We start from the raw sequence: 22,778 nt of genomic DNA on the forward strand, positions 1-22,778 counted from the left end.
ATAAAACATAATACTAGAACCTTTGCCATGATTCCATGAATAAATGGAGGATAAACACGGCATGGTGGTGTAGAGGTAGAGTTACTGCCTTATAGCGCCAGAGACTTGGTTTCGATCCTGACAATGGGTGCTGTCTATACGGAGTTTGTACGTTCTCTCTGTGATCGCGTGGGTTTTCTCCGAGATCTTCGGTTTCCTCCCACACTCCAATGACGTACAGGTTTGTAGGTTAATTGGCTTGGTGTAAATGTAAAATTGTCCCTATTGTGTGTAGGGTAGTGTCAATGTGCGGGGATCGTGGTCGGTGCGGACTCGGTGGGCCGAAGGGCCTGTTTCCGCGGTGTATCTCTAAACTAAAAAACTAAACTAAGTAAGCAAAATTCTTTGTGAGATGTCAACATATTAACATCATATTAAAGCAGAATATTGCAAATACTATAAATCTGAAATGGAAATAGAAAAAGCTGGTAACACCCATCAGGTCAGGCAGCATCTGTGGGGAGAAAAACAGAGTATATGTTTCAAGTTTTTTTTTTTTTTTTAATTTTTTTTTTTTAATTTGTTTATTTTATTAGAAGTTAATACAGTACAAAACAATACAGTGGAACCTATTTTTAGGTGCCAACTATGTCATACCGTAATCCATTCTATGTGCAACCTCTAGTTTTATGTTATGAGAATGAAGTAAGCAAGACAAGAAAAAGAAAACAATAGAAAGGGGAAAAAGTGGAAAAATAGACGGTAGAGAGTAGAAAAACATGAAGTGTGTATATAAAAAATAAATAAATAAATAAATAAAAGTGGGAAGTAGAAATAGAAGAGAAGGCCCCTTAAAAGAGAATTTTTCAAATCTGTATTCGGAGATGTAGATCTATCCACGTCATGAACTGAAATCAGCAATCCTTATGGTACCGCTGCATCACATGATTCCAAAAAGTCGATGAAAGGAGACCAACTCCTTAAGAATTGGTCATATTTATCTATTAGTAGGAGTCTCATTTCTTCAAGGCGTGCTATGTCCATCATATTCCTAATCCACATTTTAACAGTCGGTATGGTTGTATTTTTCCAAAATTTAAGTATCAATTTCTTTCCAATTATTAACCCATAATTAAAAAAAACATTTTGGTCTTATTTAAATTGGTATCTTCTCCTATTATTCCAAATATAATCCATTCCATTTTGGGTTCTATTCTTGACCTGAAAAGCTTTGTAAATATATCAAATATATCACTCCAAAATTTATTCAACTTTGTACATCCTACAAATGAATGTGTTATATTAGCGTTTTGAAATAAACATTTATCGCATCTGGGAGAGACGTTTGGATAAAATTTATTCAACCTCGTTTTTGAATAATATAGTCTATGTAATAATTTGAATTGAATTAAATTATGTCTTGCATTAATAGAACAGTTATGTGTATTCATCAAATACTTTTCCCATCTATCCTTCGAGATCTTTATCATTAGCTCATGTTCCCAATCTTCCCTTAGTGCTTCTGTTGAGGGTGATTCTCTATATAATATATTATTATAAAAGTATGATATTAATTTTTGTGAATCAGCCTTAATATTCATTGCTTCTTCTAAAGGGTCTAAAAATATAGTTTGAAATCTATGTGTATATTTCTTCATAAAGTCACATACCTGTATATATTTAAAATATTGATTATCCTTCAATTTGAATTTGAATTTTAATTGTTGAAATGATGACAGTTTGCCCAATTCATACATATCCCCTACTTTCCTAATCCCCAGTCTATCCCATTGTTGATATGTGTTGTCGATGAGAGAAGGTTTGAATGCGGGGTTGTTCAATAGTGGGGTTAGTACTGATAAATTATTTAATTTCAAGGATACTTTTATTTGTTTCCAAATTCTTATTATATTGTGAATAATTGGGTTCTTCTTATATATTATACTATTCAATTTTATGTTTCAAGTTAATGACCTTGTTTCTGTACTTGGTAAGATTGGGAATGAAAAGGTTTTAAGATATAAAGAAAGGCAGGAAGTAAAATTGGATGGATGGCTGGATAGATACTTGACAAAGGGATAATAGTCCTTTGTGCTCTTTTCTTTATTAAGAAATGTAGAAACAAAAGAAGCAATGTCATTTCAACTTGAAAAAAGACGTATGCATTTATTAGATGTTATATCTTAGTGCATTATGCATATTTGTTCTTAAGATAAAATCGTATCCTCACACAAACAGAAAGAGGTCATCAGGTGGACATTAAGTGCGCATAGTTTGCTTAGAATCGCTCAATCTACATCCTGCAAGTAAATAAAGATTGCTGAGAAATCAAATACTGCCAAAGGCGTATGCACAGTACATTCAGGTTAGGTATTTGAATAAGTAGGTGAATTGGAAAATGCATCTTAAGGAACAGTAAGGGTTAAGATAGAAATAAGGCAGACAACATTCTGGTCAGTGTTAATTGGATGCGAAGCAAGAAAACCTAAAACACTAGTTATGATTAGCTAATTTACCTTAAGTTTAGCTCTTATTGTCCCTTATGAACAAGTGGATTTCATGGATAATAGGTATTTATGGAAATACTGCTTATTTTGTGACTGAAACATCTTTGTTAATATTTATAGTCGCTTTTTTAGCTTTTGAAACTTATGTCGAGCTACTTCACTTGTTTGGTTCTTTCTCAGGATGTTCTGGATTCTAAGAACAATGTAATCAAGGATTTGCAATATGAACTGGCTCGGGTTTGTAAGGTAAGTTATAAATGAAATGTAACACCATGTTCAACAATTGAATTAATCTCAGCATGCCAGTGATCATTTATTTAACTAGAAAATGTACTCACTGACATCTAGTGTTCAGATAAGGTGTTTGTTCCTTCCTGTGTTTCTTTAAACGACTGCAGTGTCTTTGATTACACTACCGAACACCAGGCACTTATCATTGGAATTCTCTGCCTCAGAGGCTGGTGGAGGCTGGTTCTCTGGATACTTTCAAGAGAAAGTTAGATAGCGGAATCAAGGGATATGGGGAGAAGGCAGGAACGGGGTACTGATTGTGGATGATCAGCCATGATCACATTGAATGGCGGTGCTGGCTCGAAGGGCCGAATGGTCTACTCCTGCACCTATTGTCTATTGTCTATTGATATGCACTGAAAAAATTGTGTTTATTTTAATAACCCTCTATAAAATTCTAATGAAACTTTATAATCCCTACATTAAGTTTAAAATATATATATATATTCTGTAAGAAGAATTCCTGTGACAAACTGTTGTTAAAGACAGTTGATAATAATGACTGTAACTTTAGTAACAGTCCATTGATGTGTTGATACAAGAAGCCTATGTTGTAAGTAGAGATGCTGTTTAAATTATTTCCACTTTGGAAATTCTCTCAAGGGATAAAACAGTAACAATTCATTAGCAAAAATAACCATATTTGGAGGGTCAATCAACATCTGTGGAGGCAAAGAACTGGTTGGCGTCTTAGGTGGAGACCCAGCATCAGGACCAGAGTACAAGCCGAGTCTATCCAGTCTTTCTTCATATGAAAGTCCTGCCATCCCAGGAATCAGTCTGGTGAACCTTCTCTGTACTCCCTCGTCAGATACTGACATATTTTGTTTTATTTCAAAGACTAAGCTTAAATGTTGCTGGAAGTACCATTTTGGATGATAAAACTGCAGCACTTTCTGCTGGTTCAGTGTTAACAATTCCATACTACAATATGAAAAGCAGGAATTTCTCCTGATGTAACACCTAACTTTGCTGGCTCAAACAGCACTATCAATAAAACATAAAGATTATTAGTTGACTTCCACTGAAATTAAAGTAGTTGCAGAATTATTTATGTAGCAATTGCTACATTTTAAAATAGTTCCATTATTATTTTGTCATCATATACAGTGGCTTGCAAAAGTATTCATACCCCTTGAACTTTTCCACATTTTCTCACGTTAAAACCACAAACGTAAATGTATTTTATTGGGATTTTATGTGATAGACCAACACAAAGTGGCGCATAATTGTGAAGTGGAAGGAAAATGATACATGGTTTTCAATTTTTTTTACAAATAAAAAACTGAAAAGTGTGGCGTGCAAAAGTATTCAGCCCCCTTTACTCTGATACCCTTAAATAAAATCCAGTGCAACCAATTGCCTTCAGAAGTCACCTAATTAGTAATTAGAGTCCACTTGTGTGTAATCTAGTCTCAGTATAAATACAGCTGTTCTGTAAAGGCCTCAGAGGTTTGTTAGAGAACATTAGTGAACAAACAGCATCATGAAGCCCAAGGAACACACCAGACAGGTCAGGGATAAAGTTGTGGAGAAGTTTAAAGCAGGGTTAGGTTATAAAAAAATATCCCAAGCTTTGAACATCTCACGGAGCACTGTTCAATCCATCATCCGAAAATGGAAAGAGTATGGCACAACTGCAAACCTACCAAGACATGGCCGTCCACCTAAACTGACAGGCCGGGCAAGGAGAGCATTGATCAGAGAAGCAGCCAAGAGGTACATGGTAACTCTGGAGAAGCTGCAGAGATCCACAGCTCAGGTGGGAGAATCTGTCCACAGGACAACTATTAGTCGTGCACTCCACAAATCGGGCCTTTATGGAAGAGTGGTAACAAGAATGCCATTGTTAAAAAAAAGCCATAAGAAGTCCCGTTTGCAGTTTGCCACAAGCCACGTGGGGGACACAGCAAACATGTGGAGGAAGGTGCTCTGGTCAGATGAGACCAAAATCGAAGTTTTTGGCCTAAATGCAAAACGCTATGTGTGGCGGAAAACTAACACTGCACATCACCCTGAACACACCATCCCCACTGTGAAACATGGTGGTGGCAGCATCATGCTGTGGGGATGCTTTTCTTCAGCAGGGACAGCGAAGCTGGTCAGAGTTGATGGGAAGATGGATGGAGCCAAATACAGGGCAATCTTGGAAGAAAACCTGTTAGAGTCTGCAAAAGACTTGAGACTGGGGCGGAGGTTCACCTTCCAGCAGGACAACGACCCTAAACATACAGCCAGAGCTACTATGGAATGGTTTAGATCAAAGCATATTCATGTGTTAGAATGGCCCAGTCAAAGTCCAGACCTAAATCCATTGGAGAATCTGTGGCAAGACTTGAAAATTGCTGTTCACAGACGCTCTCCATCCAATCTGACTGAGCTTGAGCTATTTTGCAAAGAAGAATGGGCAAACATTTCAGTCTCTAGATGTGCAAAGCTGGTCGAGACATACCCCAAAAGACTTGCAGCTGTAATTGCAGCGAAAGGTGGTTCTACAAAGTATTGACTCAGGGGGGCTGAATACTTTTGCACGCCACACTTTTCAGTTTTTTATTTGTAAAAAAATTTGGAAACCTTGTATCATTTTCCTTCCACTTCACAATTATGCACCACTTTGTGTTGGTCTATCACATAAAATCCCAATAAAATACATTTACGTTTGTGGTTGTAATGTGACAAAATGTGGAAAAGTTCAAGGGGTATGAATACTTTTGCAAGCCACTGTAACATGCTTTGAGGTGCCTGTACCAACATACAATTGTTTACATACAATTCTGTCAATTTGTCGTTTTTTTCATATTGTTGGGCATATTTAAACATGCATGATTTCAGTGGGAAAGCCAAAAGTATTTATTTTCTAAGTAATACTGTATAAAAGATTGCCATTCTGCTTGTTGTACAGGCTCACAATGACTTGCTGCGAACATATGAAGCAAAACTTACTGCATTTGGAATTCCAGTAGATGAGCTTGGATTCAAACCACTGGAAACAGCCTTGTGTGGACAAACTATTGGGCAAGGTCCAGCTGGACTGGTTGCTTCAGGGACATAACCTAATTGTAGGTTATACTTTTCTGTGATTACCAATAGGTATAATTGGTAATATTGTTCATTTTGATGCAGTGGACATTCATTTGAAAATCTAATGGTCACATTATAGGCTATTGTTGAAAATGTATTACTAAGGAAGTGCCGCTGAAGTGAGGTGCCATCTTTTGATTACGATAACACCCATTGTACATTCTGGCAGTTCAGGCGAATGTTAGAGATACCATGGTTTTATTTGAAGAAGAGCTTGAAGATCTCTTGATTCTGTGCGCAAAATCTATTTCTCAATCAGCACTTCCCAAAGGAAATGAATGATTATTGATCTCCCAGATTCTGGTTTTCCTAAAATAGCTACCCAGTTGTCCAGTTTCTTGAAATGAAAATGAACAAAATGTAAAAATACTTTGTTTTTGTAACTTGTTTTGTCTTTTTAAAACTGAATAAATCTTTCATATTTACATTTAGAGAAAAAAAAAATCATAGTATGGTATGATTAGATTCTTGTTACCCTGAATGAGATTTTTTAAATTGGAGAATTAAAAAAAACCCTTGAAGTGTTTTGCTACCATCTAGATTATGCTGCTGACTGAATACTAAATGCAATTTTATTCCTACAACTTCATTCATCGTGCCTATTCTGTTGTTGTAAAACCCTATAAAGAAGGACAGAATAATGCCATTCTTTATGTGCTTCTTGTTAGAACAATTCAGAACTACGCCTGTGGCCTCACTTGCAATGCACCTTCTGCTGCTTCAAATATTTCATTAATCTGCTACTAAAAGATTTAATCATTTCAACCAATCTCATCAGTCTTTTATTAATCAAATTGAAAACTCGTTGCCCTATTGACCAGAGACCATAATCTTTGATGATACTTGCAATGAAAGTAATTGAATGTTCCATGCCTATGCTTCAACTGGCTCCAGTGGACTAATACCCAAACCTCAGATTTCTTGTAACTATTGTCACCCTGCCTTGATATCTTGGTGAATCTATGTAATACACGATCAAGAATATAATGCCCTTTTCAGAGTGGGGCATTCAAAATTGCTAATTATGCACTGTTACCTGTTCACAGTCACAAATCACACATAGTACATCAAACAGCACAGCACAAGCACAGTCCCTTCATCCCACAGTCTACCACACATGATGCCAAGACCAACTCTTAACTGTCTGCACATAATTCGATGGTGGAGAAGTCAGTATCATTGATTGACTGGGCATTGCCCACCACGTTTTGTGATCTTCTTTATTCCTGGGTGATTGAGTTGCCAAACGATGCCATGATGCAACCAGTCAATATGTTCTCTACCATGAACCTGTATAAGATCACGAGAGTACTTGTCAACATACTGAATCTCCTCAATCCTCTAAGGAAGTAGATTAAATGAGCTTGTTTTTTTCATCTAGGGAAAAATATTCCGACTGGCTACCCCATCATTTTATATCATTCTATGAGGCCTCCCTGCATCTTCTGGCATTCCAGAGAAAAAAAATCCAAGTCGGCCCAACCTCTTCCTTTAGCCCTAAATTGGGCATCACCCTAGTAAACCTTCTCTGCACCCTTTCCCGTCTCAAAATCTTCCTGTACTGTGGAAACTAGAACTGCACGCAATACGCCAAATGTGGCCTAACCATAACCCTATAAAGTTGCATCAGGACTTCTTGATTCTTATGGTCAGGAGTGTAAAAGCCACGAAGTTCAGAAGCAAGTATATCATATGCCTTTTTTACCACTCTATCTACTAGTGTTGCCACTTTCAGAGGTTATGGACATGGACGCCATATCCCTCTGTACATCAATGCTGTTAACGGTCATGCCATGAATTATATATTTATGGGCCTGTCCCACTCAGGCTATTTTTTAGGTGACTACAGGCGATTAGGCTGTTGTCACATGGTCGGCAGGGTGTCGCCTGTATGGTCATGAGTAGTCTCCTCAGTCGCTCAATGAGTCGTTGCGTCTTTATGGTCGCCGCTGGATTTTCAACATGTTGAAAAACTTTCGGAGACAGTCGGCGACAGTGGGTTTGATGCCAATGAGCGTAGCTTGACTTCTCCTGACGTAGGTGCTGTCATAGTTGTCGCCTGGTTAATGTAGGTTGTCGCCAGGTGACATAGGTGGTTGCCGGTGCTGACTTCAGATTTTTTTTGTTGTTAAAGTAAAATGTTTCTATTTCCAATTTTATGTCGAAGGGGGTCCAGTCGCCAGTTTTTTCAGCGACCTTTGACAGTCGCCGGCAGTTGCCTAAAAATAGCCTAAGTGGGACAGGCCCATTACTCCTTACATTTAACTTCCTAAAGGGCAACACCTCACACTTGATCGGATTAAATTCCATCTGCCATTTCTCTTTTTCGGCAGCTATATCTGATCTATATCCCACTGTAAACTTTCACAACCTTCTTCACAGTCAGCGACTCCAGCAAACTTGGTGTCATCTGCAAACTTACTCCTCACAGATCTCCAGCATGAATATTGTCCTTCCACCACAACCCTCTGTCTTCAGTAAGACAGTTTCAAATCCGTACAACCAAGTCACTTAAACCTGTGCATCATAATCTTCTGGATCAGTGTACCGTGGGCGACTTTATCAAATGCCTTACTCAAATCCAGGTTGACAACATCCACTGCCCTACCCTCATCGATCATCTTTGTTACCTCCTCAAAAAACTTAAATCAAGTTATAAGACAGTATATGCCGTGTAGAAAGCTATGCTGACTGTCCCGAATTAATCAATTTTCTTCCAAATGGGAAGAAATATTAATCTGATGAATTATCTCCCTGCCACTGAAATGAGGCTCATTGCCTTTCATTCCCTGGATTCTCTCTACTTACCTTCTTAAAAAAAGAAACAACATTAGCTACTCTCCATCCACTGGGACCTTGCCTGTGAAGACGCAATGATCTTTGTCAAGGGTCCCCAATCTCCTCTCCTGCCTCTTTATTTCACTTTTTTTTTTAAATTAAGTCACTCCTATACTGAAGGGATACAGGTTGCTTCAGAAATGTAACCTCAAACTCTCACTTTCTTGTGAATTTGTGATACATTCCCAAGGTTTGTACATAATTTTTCCAAAACATAACACACACTACTTTGGGCAGGTATTTATAAATTAGAAGAACATGTAGCTAATGTACAGCACCCTCCCTTTGGTGTAAACAAAAGCCAAGATTTCATTAGTCTAGTTGAATCTATTGCTAAAATATCCTGTGTAGGAAAGAACTGCAGATGCTGGTTTAAACCGAAGATAGACACCCTACTCTTCATTGAGAAAAATCACACAATATTAACATGCCAAATGTTATTTTATCATAATGTGACACTTGATGCACAATCCACCTTTGCATTGGTGAGGACATTTAGGATCCTCGGTAGGTAGTATACGAGAATGGATTCAAGAGAAGAGCAATGTGGTATTTCTGACTTGCATCGGAAATGTTGAAGACAACCTAAGAAACATGATGAGAGAATTAGTGGTATAATAATCCAGTCAAACAAGCTTATTTTGGAGCAATTTTCTGTGCAGAAATAAAAAAATAAAAAATAAATGGAGATTTGCATAAAGGTAAGCAATTTGCCAACAAACATTTTACATCACCACACAATTTTGAAATCACCTCATATCAAATTAGTTAAAGGGAAATGTTTAAAATCTACCCTAAACTGAATCCCTATGCAAAAATAAAGACATTTTGCAAATAGGAAATAAAAACAAAAGTGATGAAAATACTCAGTGGGTCAGGTGGACAGGGTCAAGGAAAGGGCGTTCACGTCGCGGCCCTGTTTCCACCAATCTTTCCGCCACCACGCACAAGAAGCGACAAGAAAGACACCATTGTATGCAGATGCCAAGAAGTGTGTTCAGCTCTGGCTGAACAACATCTAATCTTGTGTATGGACTTGATAAGAAGATCAGGTGGACAACATCTACTGAAATGTTAACTTGGTTTTTGTCTTCACTGGATGCAGTCTGACCTGCTGAATATTTACAGCAACTATTTATCAATAAATGTTTATGAAATAAAATTCTTCAAAACATAAAATTTAGACATTTTGCCTCTGGTGGATAAATGCATTGCCAAATGAAAACATGGTTTCATTACAATTTCATTTACATGTTAACCTAAACTCCTGGCAGTGGCTGGTTCATTAATTTTTGAAGCGTCACAAGTCATTGTCTTCCCATGTAAATCTTGCATGATAAATTTCACTTTTCATTTTGAATTGTGTGATTTCTATAGATGAGAAGAGCAAAATTATTTTTTTTAACACAGCAGATTTTACTGTTATTACCTCAATGTATGGGTAGAAACTTGCTCTCTCTAATGATTGCCAATATTTGTCTGTTGCAAATTTGATCTTGTATATCCCAGGAATAAAAGTCTGTGACGTAAGCAGACCTGGGCATCTGCCATCTGAATTAGTAACCCTACAGACACACAAATGAAAAGAAATTACATTTTTTAAGAAATGTAACAATTTTCCCCTTGATTATTAATTTCCTTTAATTTGTTTCAATTACATTTTAAAACAAACACGCAGTTGTTGCATAATTCATCCCTCCTTAATCCTTTAAACTTTTTTGTGAAAAAATATACTGCATCGTAAAATTTTCAATCATGTTCAATATTTGTCAACAGTATTTGAACCAATGAAGTAGCAGAGACGGAAAACTGATTCTCTAAATATGCTTTCTGCAAAAAGTTATTTTGACAAAACTGCGAATTACATTGCAAACTATTTACAAATAAATTTCCACGAGGGTGTAAATTTAGAATGGGCCAGGTAAGCAAAAGGATTTGAGTATAGGAGCAGGGAGGTTCTACTGCAGTTGTACAGGGTCTTGGTGAGACCACACCTGGAGTATTGCGTACAGTTTTGGTCTCCTAATCTGAGGAAAGACATTCTTGCCATAGAGGGAGTACTGAGAAGGTTCACCAGACTGATTCCTGGGATGTCAGGACTTTCATATGAAGAAAGACTGGATAGACTCGGTTTGTACTCGCTAGAATTTGGAAGATTGAGGGGGGATCTTATAGAAACTTACAAAATTCTTAAGGGGTTGGACAGGCTAGATGCAGGAAGATTGTTCCCAATGTTGGGGAAGTCCAGAACGAGGGGTCACAGTTTAAGGACAAGGGGGAAATCTTTTAGGACCGAGATGAGGAAAACTTTTTTCACACAGAGAGTGGTGAATCTGTGTAATTCTCTCCCGCAGAAGGTAGTTGAGGCTAGTTCATTGGCTATATTTAAGAGGGAGTTAGGTGTGGCCCTTGTGGCTAAAGGGATCAGGGGGTATGGAGAGAAGGCAGGTACAGGATACTGAGTTGGATGATCAGCCATGATCATATTGAATGGCGGTGCAGGCTCGAAGGGCCGAATGGCCTACTCCTGCACCTATTTTCTATGTTTCTATGTAACTTAAAGGTTGATCAAGTGTTGGGGAAGGAAGGTATGAAAGGATTGGGCTGTAAACTCTAGTGCAGAACTGTCAATAGTAAGCCAATGGAATGGAATTGGCTTACTATTGACAGTTCTGCACTAGAGTTTGTCTGGATGATGGATTAATCTGAAACCAGGGAACAAGTCTAGCAGGACATAGATGGTGTGTGAGGAAGAGGACGATTTGCTCGGGTTAAGCAAGGTCGGCATAATCAGAAAAGAGGCATTCAAGGGACACAAAGAGGTAAATCCACCCTCCCTTACAGGCACAGATTAATGTTGAATGATCATTTTTTAAATTTTAGATCTTTGGTAATCTGGAACTCGTGTTGATCTGTTGGATGAGACAGAAAGAGTAGATGTAATAAAAATGAACTTCAGATGCTGGCGTATACCAAAGATAGGCACAACATGCTGGAGCAACTCAGAGAGTCAGGCAGCATCTCTGGAGGAAACGGGTAGGTGGTGTTGCTGGGAAGGTCGAGACATCTTCAGATTGATTGCGGGGGGGTGACTGGAAGCAAAAGATGAGGTCTGGCGACAGGTGACATTAGGTGGGTGTGATACAGTTTTGACTAGAATAGGGAATATACTCTGCAGTGTAATGTTCCTTTTTTCTATTTCTTAGCTTTAACATGATTGTTAAAAATTGTTAAAGAGAGAAGAATTAAACTGGAACAGCAGTGACTTAAATGTTTTTCTTTTTTCACGAACCCCTTCTGTTTGTTCAAAATGCTAACTCTACCCAGGACTCTGTCTTTCCCCACAAGCAACTGCTGCAATTACAATTGATAAAGGTGTATCACTGGTGAGTACAATAGCAAGCGCCATATTTGATTTCAAGGAGGGCTTCGCTACTTTCTCTTTGATTTCACTCACCCTTTGGCCATCTCTTTCCATTCCTCGTTGTCCAGCCTGTGAACGCTGACAGGGAGTCGAGCAGCAGGGATACCTTCGGCAGTGTTGAGGGCGTGGGTGGTGAGTGGGCTCAGGGACATACTGACCGCCCAGGAGTTACACTGTGTGGAGGAAAAGTTGCTTAAAAGTTAGCCAAGCGTATCCTATTAAAGTAATTTACTTTTATCCCAAGAAATACAATTGCAAACGCCGCCAGACCCTGTTGAATATTCGCCTCGCATATTCCTCGGCCGTTTCCCTCTGATATTCGGCCGGTGTGGCGAGTCCCAAGTGTGTGTGTGTGTTTCTAACCCAGGTCAGAAATATCTTTCTACTTTAACGATCCGAAATCTCAACAGTTCCCGCATTAAATAAGGACACTGGCTGGGGGACACATACACTTTTTTGGCGGCTGTGGCTGTTGGTTCCACCTCGATCTTCCTAGGATCACGCAGAGTTAAACAAGAATAGTGTAACAGCAGCTAACACCGCTGATGTTTCCCTTCCCGCAGCTTAATATCACCTCCTGCCTTGATGTGTCGCGCAGAGGAACGAAGCAATTCTCTTGGGAGGGTGTGGACAAGCGACATTTCGGGTCGGGACCTCTTCGGACTGACCTGAAACATCTAACCATACCCCCCACCACAAACACTGTCTGGCCTGCTGAGTGGGTTCCTCCCATACCTTGTGTTTAGCTGAGGATTCCAGCATCTGCAGTCTCCCGTTTCTCACTTTGGACTATAATGGTTCTCGGATAGACAAGCATTAATTGCTTGTCTCAAGTCAACCAGAAGGTGGTGTCATCGGTCCCAAGATTTTAACCCAGTATCCATAATAAATGAGTGGAACCGAAGGTTTGGTGCGAATTGGGAAGGAACCAAGTTGAGTTCCCATTGTTTGTGCTGTCCTGGTCCTTTAAACGCGTGGCTGCATGTTGTCCCACCATCAACTCGTCATAAGACTAAACTTGCGACCAGCATCATCTTGAGTCGGGTTACCACCCTCTCTCTAGCTGTCTATTTATTACTGAAAAACGAGAGGCTGGTTGTATAGCTTTGAACTATTTGTTTAAGAAGGAACTGAAGATGCTGGAAAATCGAAGGTAGACAAAAATGCTGGAGAAACTCAGCGGGTGAGGCATCATCTATATCGTTGAACTATATCGTTGGAACTCAATCCTGGCATCTACAAACCAAACATCACACCTCAAAATGAAGGGTTGCTGTTCAGAGACAAATGTCTTCATCTCTGCAAATCTTTGGACTTTCTCACTTCTTCACCCAAGGGGACTGTGGAGGCTCAGTCAGTTAGTATGTTCAAAGCAGGGATCCATATTGGGAATTGTGGAATATTGGATTTGTGCTGGAAAGTGTTGCTGAAGTAAAAGATCTGCCGTCATCTTATTGAACAATGAAACAGACACAAGGGGTCAAATAACCTGTTCCTGAATCTTTTTACATTCTTGGATTCTCTATCAGTTGATGATTTGGATACATGCCCAATAACATTGGCCTAAATTTGAAGAAGATGCTAAAATCAGTAAATATTCTGAAGGTAGACAAAAATACTGGAGAAACTCAGCGGGTGAGGCAGCATCTATGGAGCGAAGGAAATAGGTGACGTTTCCTATTCCTTCGCTCCATAGATGGTGCCTCATCTGCTGAGTTTCTCCAGCATTTTTGTCTACCTTTGATTTTTCCAGCATCTGCAGTTCTTTCTTAAACGTAAATATTCTGAGTATCATCTATCAATACGATGGTGGAGTGAGGAATAAGGTAGACACCTGTGTTGTGATAATAGCATTGTGTCATCAAAATAACAAAATATTATTTGAATTTACAAACTTCCGTGAAGTAAAAGAGCAGAAGGTTTATGGAATAAGAAAACATGCTGGGAGCATTTAGCAGGTCAGGCAGCAGTGTTAAAAGAAGCAATCAAGGTGTAGGAATGAGGTACTGCATATGTGTAGAAAGGAACTGCAGATGCTGGGTTAAACTGGAGATAGAAACAAAAAGCTGGAGTAAATCAATGGGTCATGCAGCATCTCTGGAGGAAAGAAATAGGTGATGTTTCGGGTTAAGGAGGATGTCTCGACAGAGAGTCAGGGGAAAGGGAAACAATAGATATAGACAGCACATAGAACAAATGAATAAAATATATGCAAAAAGCAACGGTGATCAAGGAAAGGTGGAGCCCACAATGGTCCATTGTTTGTTGTGTTGTAGAGGTGATAACAAGTTATGCAGACAGTGAATCTCAACAGAACAACAGTGAAACTAGTACAATGACTAGGGTGGGGGAGGGGCAGAGAGAGAGTAGGTTCATACCACTGGGTTGTAAACTGCCCAATGCGAAATATGAGGTGCTGTTCCTCCAATTTTCATTTGGCATCACTCTGACAATGGAGGGGGGGGGGCCAGGACGGAAAGGTCAGTGTGGGAATTGGAGATACAGTGCTTGGTAAAGGTGAAAGGGGAGGACTAGGGGGACTCTGTCCCTGTTGCAACTGGGGGGAGGGGAAGCAGGAGTGGAGCTGCGGGGTACCGAGGAGACATGTGTGAGGGCCTCATGTATGATAGAGGAGGGGAACCCCTGTTCCCTAAGAATGAGGACATCTTGGAATGCAGAAGATGGTTTACACTGACTATAGACACAAAATGATGGAGTAACTCTGCGGGTCAGACAGCATCACTGGAGTGAAGAAATAGCTGGTGTCAGGCCGAGACCTTTCTTTGGATTGAGAGTTAGTCAGGGGAGAGGGAAACTAGAGGTATGAAAAGGTGCAGAATAGATTAGAGCCGACACCGATGAACAAAGAGCCCACAATGGTTTATTGTTGGCAGCTGAGGAGGTGATAATGAGGAGATACAAACAGTACAAGTAGCAGGACACTAGGGTAGGGGAGGGACTGGGAGAGAGGGAAAGCAAGGGTTACGTGAAATTAGAAAACTTAATATTTATACCGCTGGGGTTGTAAGCTGCCCAAGCGAAATATGACGTGCTGTTCATCAAATTTACGTTTGGTATCACTCTGACAGTAGAGGAGGCCCAGGACAGCGAGGTCAGTGTGGGAATGGGAAGAGGAGTTAAAATGTTTGGCAACTAGGAGATCGCGTAGGCCAAGGTAGACGGAGTGTAGGTGTTGAGCGAAACGATCGCTGACTCTGCACTCGTCGAGGTCATGGCCCTTGGAACTGGGAAAAAGAGGAAACAAGTTGTTTAATTGCAGAGAAGGTGGGAGGGAGAGATAGGATAACGAGAATATGTCTGGGAGAATGAGACCAGTGTTGGCACAATGATAAACTAACATCTGGATGATAGTATCAATGAAGTTAATTAGAGAACGCGCTCGGGATAAAGAGAGAAACAAAGGAACCGGTGAAATCTGTGAAATATTGGTCAATGCTGTAGGAGATGCCCTGCAGATTAGATTTATGATCAACAGTTTCTCTCTCTCCATCCAGGGGTTGTGGTTCAGCTGAGAATGTTGCACCTTGTGCCAACTCTCTCACATTCACCCCCCACCACTCTCTGTCATTGGGGTTCAACTAACTTCCTGTGGGCCTGCAGGTGTATTGAAGCTCTAGGCATTGCTGCCATGGCTGCCCTGAAAGTGAAACCGACCAGGAGTTGTAACTAGACTGCACGTGGCAGATCCTGGGACTCCACCCCTCTACCATCCTGATGGCCATTGACAGCGTAAGAAAATTCAAACCATATTTAGGAAGGAACTGCAGATGCTGGTTTAAACTGAAGATAAACACAAAAAGCTGGAGTAACTCAGCGGGTCAGACAGCATCTCTGGAGAAAAGGAATAGGTGACATTTCTGGTAGAGACCCTTCTTCAGACTGTCAGACCAGTCTGAAGAAGAGTCTCGATCCTATTCCTTTTCTCCAGAATTGCTGCCTGACCCGCTGAGTTACTCCAGCTTTTTGTGTCTATCTTTGAAATTCAAACATAGAAACATAGAAACATAGAAATTAGGTGCAGGAGTAGGCCATTTGGCCCTTCGAGCCTGCACCGCCATTCAATATGATCATGGCTGATCATCCAACTCAGTATCCCGTACCTGCCTTCTCTCCATACCCTCTGATCCCCTTAGCCACAAGGGCCACATCTAACTCCCTCTTAAATATAGCCAATGAACTGGCCTCGACTACCCTCTGTGGCAGGGAGTTCCAGAGATTCACCACTCTCTGTGTGAAAAAAGTTCTTCTCATCTCGGTTTTAAAGGATTTCCCCCTTATCCTTAAGCTGTGACCCCTTGTCCTGGACTTCCCCAACATTGGGAGCAATCTTCCTGCATCTAGCCTGTCCAACCCCTTAAGAATTTTGTAAGTTTCTATAAGATCCCCTCTCAATCTCCTAAATTCTAGAGAGTATAAACCAAGTCTATCCAGTCTTTCTTCATAAGACAGTCCTGACATCCCAGTCTGGTGAACCTTCTCTGCACTCCCTCTATGGCAATAATGTCCTTACTCAGATTTGGAGACCAAAACTGTACGCAATACTCCAGGTGTGGTCTCACCAAGACCCTGTACAACTGCAGTAGAACGTCCCTGCTCCTATACTCAAATCCTTTTGCTATGAAAGCTAACATACCATTCGCTTTCTTCACTGCCTGCTGCACCTGCATGCCCACTTTCAATGACTGGTGTACCATGACACTCAGGTCTCGCTGCATCTCCCCTTTTCCTAGTCGGCCACCATTTAGATAATAGTCTGCTTTCGTGTTTTTGCCACCAAAATGGATAACCTCACATTTATCCACATTATACTGCATCTGCCAAACATTTGCCCACTCACCCAGCCTATCCAAGTCACCTTGCAGTCTCCTAGCATCCTCCTCACAGCTAACACTGCCCCCCAGCTTAGTGTCATCCGCAAACTTGGAGATATTGCCTTCAATTCCCTCATCCAGATCATTAATATATATTGTAAATAGCTGGGGTCCCAGCACTGAGCCTTGCGGTACCCCACTAGTCACTGCCTGCCATTGTGAAAAGGACCCGTTTACTCCTACTCTTTGCTTCCTGTTTGCCAGCCAGTTCTCTATCCACATCAATACTGAACCCCCAATGCCGTGTGCTTTAAGTTTGTAAACTAATCTCTTATGTGGGACCTTGTCGAAAGCCTTCTGGAAGTCCAGGTACACCACATCCACTGGTTCTCCCCTATCCACGCTACTAGTTACATCCTCGAAAAATTCTATAAGGTTCGTCAGACATGATTTACCTTTTGTAAATCCATGCTGACTTTGTCCAATGATTTCACCACTTTCCAAATGTGCTGCTATCCCATCTTTAATAACTGACTCTAGCAGTTTCCCCACTACCGATGTTAGACTAACTGGTCTGTAATTCCCCGTTTTCTCTCTCCCTCCCTTCTTAAAAAGTGGGGTTACGTTTGCTACCCGCCAATCCTCAGGAACTACTCCAGAATCTAAAGAGTTTTGAAAGATTATTACTAATGAATCCACTATTTCTGGAGCTACTTCCTTAAGTACTCTGGGATGCAGCCTATCTGGCCCTGGGGATTTATCGGCCTTTAATCCATTTAATTTACCCAACACCACTTCCCGGCTAACCTGGATTTCACTCAATTCCTCCAACTCCTTTGACCCGCGGTCCCCTGCTATTTCCGGCAGACTATTTATGTCTTCCTTAGTGAAGACGGAACCAAAGTAGTTATTCAATTGGTCCGCCATATCCTTGTTCCCCATGATCAACTCACCTGTTTCTGACTGCAAGGGACCTACATTTGTTTTAACTAATCTCTTTCTTTTCACATATCTATAAAAACTTTTGCAGTCAGTTTTTATGTTCCCTGCCAGTTTTCTTTCATAATCTATTTTTCCTTTCCTAATTAAGCCCTTTGTCCTCCTCTGCTGGTCTCTGAATTTCTCCCAGTCCTGCTGCTTTTTCTGGCTAATTTGTACGCATCATCCTTCGCTTTGATACTATCCCTGATTTCCCTTGTTATCCACGGATGCACTACCTTCCCTGATTTATTCTTTTGCCAAACTGGGATGAACAATTTTTGTAGTTCATCCATGCAGTCTTTAAATGTCTTCCATTGCATATCCACCGTCAACCCTTTTAGAATTAATTGCCAGTCAATCTTGGCCAATTCACGTCTCATACCCTCAAAGTTACCTTTCTTTAAGTTCAGAACCATTGTTTCTGAATTAACAATGTCACTCTCCATCCTAATGAAGAACTCAACCATATTATGGTCACTCTTGCCCAAGGGGGCACGTACAACAAGACTGCTAACTAACCCTTCCTCATTACTCAATACCCAGTCTAAAATAGCCTGCTCTCTCGTTGGTCCTCTACATGTTGATTTAGATAACTATCCCGCATACATTCCAAAAAATCCTCTTCCTCAGCACCCCTGCCAATTTGATTCACCCAATCTATATGTAGATTGAAGTCACCCATTATAACGGTTTTGCCTTTGTCGCACGCATTTCTAATTTCCTGTTTGATACCATCTCCAACTCCACTACTACTGTTAGGTGGCCTGTACACAACACCCACCAGCGTTTTCTGCCCCTTAGTGTTTCGCAGCTCTACCCATACCGATTCCACATCCTGCAAACTAATGTCCTTCCTTTCCATTGCGTTAATCTCCTCTCTAATCAGCAACGCTACCCCACCTCCTTTTCCTTTCTCTCTATCCCTCCTGAATATTGAATATCCCTGGATGTTCAGCTCCCAGCCTTGGTCACCCTGGAGCCATGTCTCCGTGAACCATTGCAAGTGGTGAAATCTTCCATAAGATTCATTTGCAAATCTACCATTACCAACCACACTTGCACTTCAGTGAAACTAACCACCTTACCTTTCTTGGGACCAGGTGATCTTGAATGTGCTGAAGTCGCGGTGCAGTCATTTAATTATACGTCTCTCTGAGGTGACTGGGTATCAGTGGTTGTAATCCTGAGCTATCGAATAGAATAATATAAACAACTCTGGATTTTGATCTTATGCCCCTTTTGAAGGCCAAAGTGTTTGCTTTTTTCACAACGACAGCTACTGTCAATATCCATGACCTTATACCTTCTGAATCTATTGGTCAGCTACGATCGCATTTGCAGAAAAAGCTAAACCGAGTTAATATTTTATTTGCATTGCAAACAACTCCAGGACTGTTTGGAGTCTGTAGACTGGGCAATGTTCAAGGACTCGGCAACGGACTTGAACGAATATGCCACAGTCGTTACAGACTTCATAAAGAAATGTGTGGAGGACTGCATCCCTACAAAAACCTTCCGAGTGTTTCCCAATCAGAAACCTTGGATGAACTTTGAGATCCGCACTCTCCTGAAGTCCAGACACAGGGCATTCACCTCCGATGATACAGTGGCCTACATGAAGACCAGATACGACCTTGGTAAGGCCATCAAAAAGGCAAAAAGGGACCTGCTCCAAACTGGAGGACGAGACAGATGTTCGGCAGCTGTGGCAGGGTCTGAATGCAATCACCTCCTACAAGGCAAAACCAGGAGGCAGTTCGAATGCCGGTGTAACATCACTCCCTGACGAGCTCAATGCGTTTTACGCACGCTTTGACAGGGAGAATACTGATGTGCCTTCCCGATCCCCCATTCGCTATGATGGCATTTCAGTCTCAGTCACAGAGGCCGATGTCAGGAAATCCTTCAGAGGGGTGAACCCCCGAAAAGCACCTGGTCCTGATGGTATACCCGGTCGTGTTCTAAAAACCTGTGCGGACCAACTGGCGGGAGTTTTTACGGACATTTTCAACCTCTCACTTCTGAGGTCTGAGGTCCCCACCTGCTTTAAAAGGGCATCAATTATACCGGTGCCCAAGAAGAGTAAGGTGACATGCCTCAATGACTATCGACCAGTGGCACTAACACCGGTGGTGATGAAGTGCTTTGAGAGGTTGATCATGGAGCAAATCAACTCCTACATCGACAAAAACCTGGACCCACTGCAGTTCGCGTACCGCCACAACAGATCAACGGTGGATGCGATCTCGCTGGCCCTCCACTCCGCACTGGACCACTTGGACAACAAAAACTCATATGTCAGGCTGTTATTCATTGATTACAGCTCGGCATTTAACACAATCATCCCCTCCAAACTGGTTATCAAACTCGCAGAACTGGGTCTCTGCGCATCCCTCTGCAACTGGATCCTTGACTTCCTCGTCCATAGACCACAGTCTGTTCGTATTGGTGGAAATGTGTCAGCCTCAATAACAATCAGCACAGGAGCACCTCAAGGCTGCGTGCTCAGCCCCCTGCTGTACTCACTCTATACCCATGACTGCGTAGTGAACCACAGTGCGAACTCCATCATCAAGTTCGCTGACGACACCACTATTGTGGGGCGTATCACTGATGGCGATGAGTCAGAGTACAGAAGAGAGATCGAGCAACTGTCCATATGGTGCCAGCGCAATAACCTGGCTCTGAACACCAGCAAAACCAAGGAACTGATTGTGGACTTTGGAAGGAGTAGGAGGGGGACCCACAGCCCCATTTATATCAACGGGTCGATGGTTGAAAGGGTCAAGAGCTTCAAATTCCTGGGCGTGCACATCTCTGAAGATCTTTCCTGGTCCGAGAACACTAATGCAATCATCAAAAAAGCACATCAGCGCCTCTACTTCCTGAGAAGATTACGGAGAGTCGGATTGTCAAGGAAGACTCTCTCTAACTTCTACAGGTGCACAGTCGAGAGCATGCTGACCGGTTGCATCGTGGCTTGGTTCGGCAATTTGAGCGCCCTGGAAAGGAAAAGACTACAAAAAGTAGTAAACACTGCCCAGTCCATCATCGGCTCTGACCTTCCTTCCATCGAGGGGATTTATCGCAGTCGCTGCCTCAAAAAGGCTGGCAGTATCATCAAAGACCCACACCATCCTGGCCACACACTCATCTCCCTGCTACCTTCAGGTAGAAGGTACAGGAGCCTGAAGACTGCAACAACCAGGTTCAGGAATAGTTACTTCCCCTCAGCCATCAGGCTATTAAACCTGGCTCGGACAAAACTCTGATTATTACCAACCACTTTCTGTTATTTGCACTATCAGTTTATTTATTCATGTGTGTATATATTTATATCATGGTATATGGACACATTTATCTGTTTTGTAGTAAATGCCTACTATTTTCTGTGTGCTTAAGCAAAGCAAGAATGTCATTGTCCTATACAGGGACACATGACAATAAACTCACTTGAACTTGAACTTGAACTTGAACTTGAATGAGAACAAAATGGGCAGATTTGCTATTATACAGTGTGCTTTTATCAACAATAAGAAATATTGTTTTATTGTGGAAAGTTTAGGTGAGGTGAAGAGGTGAGAGGGTTTATGGAATAAGAGAATAGGCTGGAAATGTTTAGCACATCAAGCAGCACCAGTGTAAAGAGAAATAGTGTTAACGTTTGAGATTGAGGCCCCTAATTGGAACTGGGGAAGAGGAAATAAGGCAACATGGAAAGGTTTGAAGGGCATCTCGATCCTTTGACATCTATTGCCTTTCATCATTCTTTGGCCCATGATATCTCTCTTAGTTTAAATTCCCGTGTCCCTAATGCTTACCTTTTAGTGAATGTTACCTGGGCCCAATGCTCAACTCATAACCTGCTTCTTGTTTTCATCAAAGACAGACACAGAATGCTGGAGTAACTCAGCGGGACAGGCAGCATCTCTGGAGAGAAGGATTGGGTGACGTTTTGGTCGAGAGCCTTCTTCAGACTGAGCTCAGTCTGAAGAAGGGTCTCGACCTGACACGTCGCCCATTCCTTCTCCCCAGAGATGCTGCCTGTCCTGCTTAGTTCCTCCAGCATTGCGTGCCTATTTCCTGTTTTCATCAGGTGAGATAGATCTTTGACTTTCAGAAATTCATCTCCACATTCCCAAAAGTTGACACCGTTTCCACACGTGACTACAATATTGATGGAAAAGAGTTTTGACTCTGATCAATGATGTAAATTAGAAGGCAAGTTTATTGTCCAATTCCCCTCGTTACCTGCTGTGAAACTGTATTCAGATTTAAATGGAAAGTGACTTCCGTAGGATTAATACTGCATGACATGGGAATGCAGGGACTTTCAGAATATAGTGTTTTCTGATCACTTAACTCTACTTTCAGGAAGCATTTCATTCAGTTCTGTTCATAAACGGAGCTTGTGACACAACAACTGCTTTCTCAGTACAGTTTAAGCCACTTAACGTTCAAGAATTTGCTCATTAACTGTAGAAACTGCTCGTATAAAATAAGCAATGTGGCATTATTGGGACTTTTCCATTAGCAACTTCCCCTTTAGCTATTCTGTACTTTCCCCAGCATGGTGACTCACGGTTAGGAGATGGTAAATGACAATAACAAATTGCAATTGATACACATCTTTAATATAGGAAGATATATTGGAAACAGGATAGCAGGTCAGGCAGCAACTCTGGAGTGAAGGAATGCGTGCCGTTTTTCAGACCTTTCTTCAGACTGAGAGTCAGGGAAGAGGGAGACATTGAGATTTTTGGGCAAACAACACTAGCTAATCATTCTGTCGCATCTTACATTCATGGACCTACCTAATGTAGAAAGTGCTTGTCAGTTGTTTAC

At 41.2% G+C, this 22,778-nt stretch overlaps 2 protein-coding genes across 7 annotated transcripts in view; one reads left to right on the forward strand and one right to left on the reverse strand.

Moving 5' to 3' along the window:
• gas8 (growth arrest specific 8) overlaps nt 1-6,302 on the forward strand; it is a 37,242-nt gene extending 30,940 nt beyond the window's left edge. The window contains exons 10-11 of the mRNA XM_033035685.1: nt 2,667-2,732; nt 5,680-6,302. Coding sequence (XP_032891576.1) covers nt 2,667-2,732; nt 5,680-5,829 — 216 coding nt within the window. The 3' untranslated portion in view covers nt 5,830-6,302. The remainder of the gene's footprint in view (nt 1-2,666; nt 2,733-5,679) is intronic.
• Nucleotides 6,303-6,515: 213 nt separating this feature from the next.
• LOC116982456 (5-hydroxyisourate hydrolase-like) lies at nt 6,516-19,199 on the reverse strand. 6 transcript variants are annotated; one of them, XM_033035687.1, is made up of 5 exons: nt 19,019-19,199; nt 12,154-12,293; nt 10,126-10,261; nt 9,172-9,281; nt 6,516-7,148 (listed from the first exon to the last, which is right to left on the reverse strand). In XM_033035687.1, the coding sequence occupies exons 1-4, from the start codon at nt 19,067-19,069 to the stop codon at nt 9,192-9,194; spliced, it is 417 nt and encodes a 138-aa protein (XP_032891578.1). In that variant the 5' UTR covers nt 19,070-19,199; the 3' UTR covers nt 6,516-7,148; nt 9,172-9,191. The 6 variants fall into 6 exon arrangements, with proteins under 6 accessions (XP_032891578.1, XP_032891577.1, XP_032891579.1 ...); XM_033035686.1 differs by lacking the exon at nt 6,516-7,148 and having other exon boundaries at nt 9,095-9,281; XM_033035688.1 differs by lacking the exons at nt 6,516-7,148; nt 19,019-19,199 and adding an exon at nt 12,856-12,993 and having other exon boundaries at nt 9,095-9,281.
• Nucleotides 19,200-22,778: the final 3,579 nt, after the last annotated feature.

The sequence above is a fragment of the Amblyraja radiata genome, chromosome 17 (assembly GCF_010909765.2).
Source record: "Amblyraja radiata isolate CabotCenter1 chromosome 17, sAmbRad1.1.pri, whole genome shotgun sequence".
NCBI lineage: Eukaryota > Metazoa > Chordata > Chondrichthyes > Rajiformes > Rajidae > Amblyraja > Amblyraja radiata.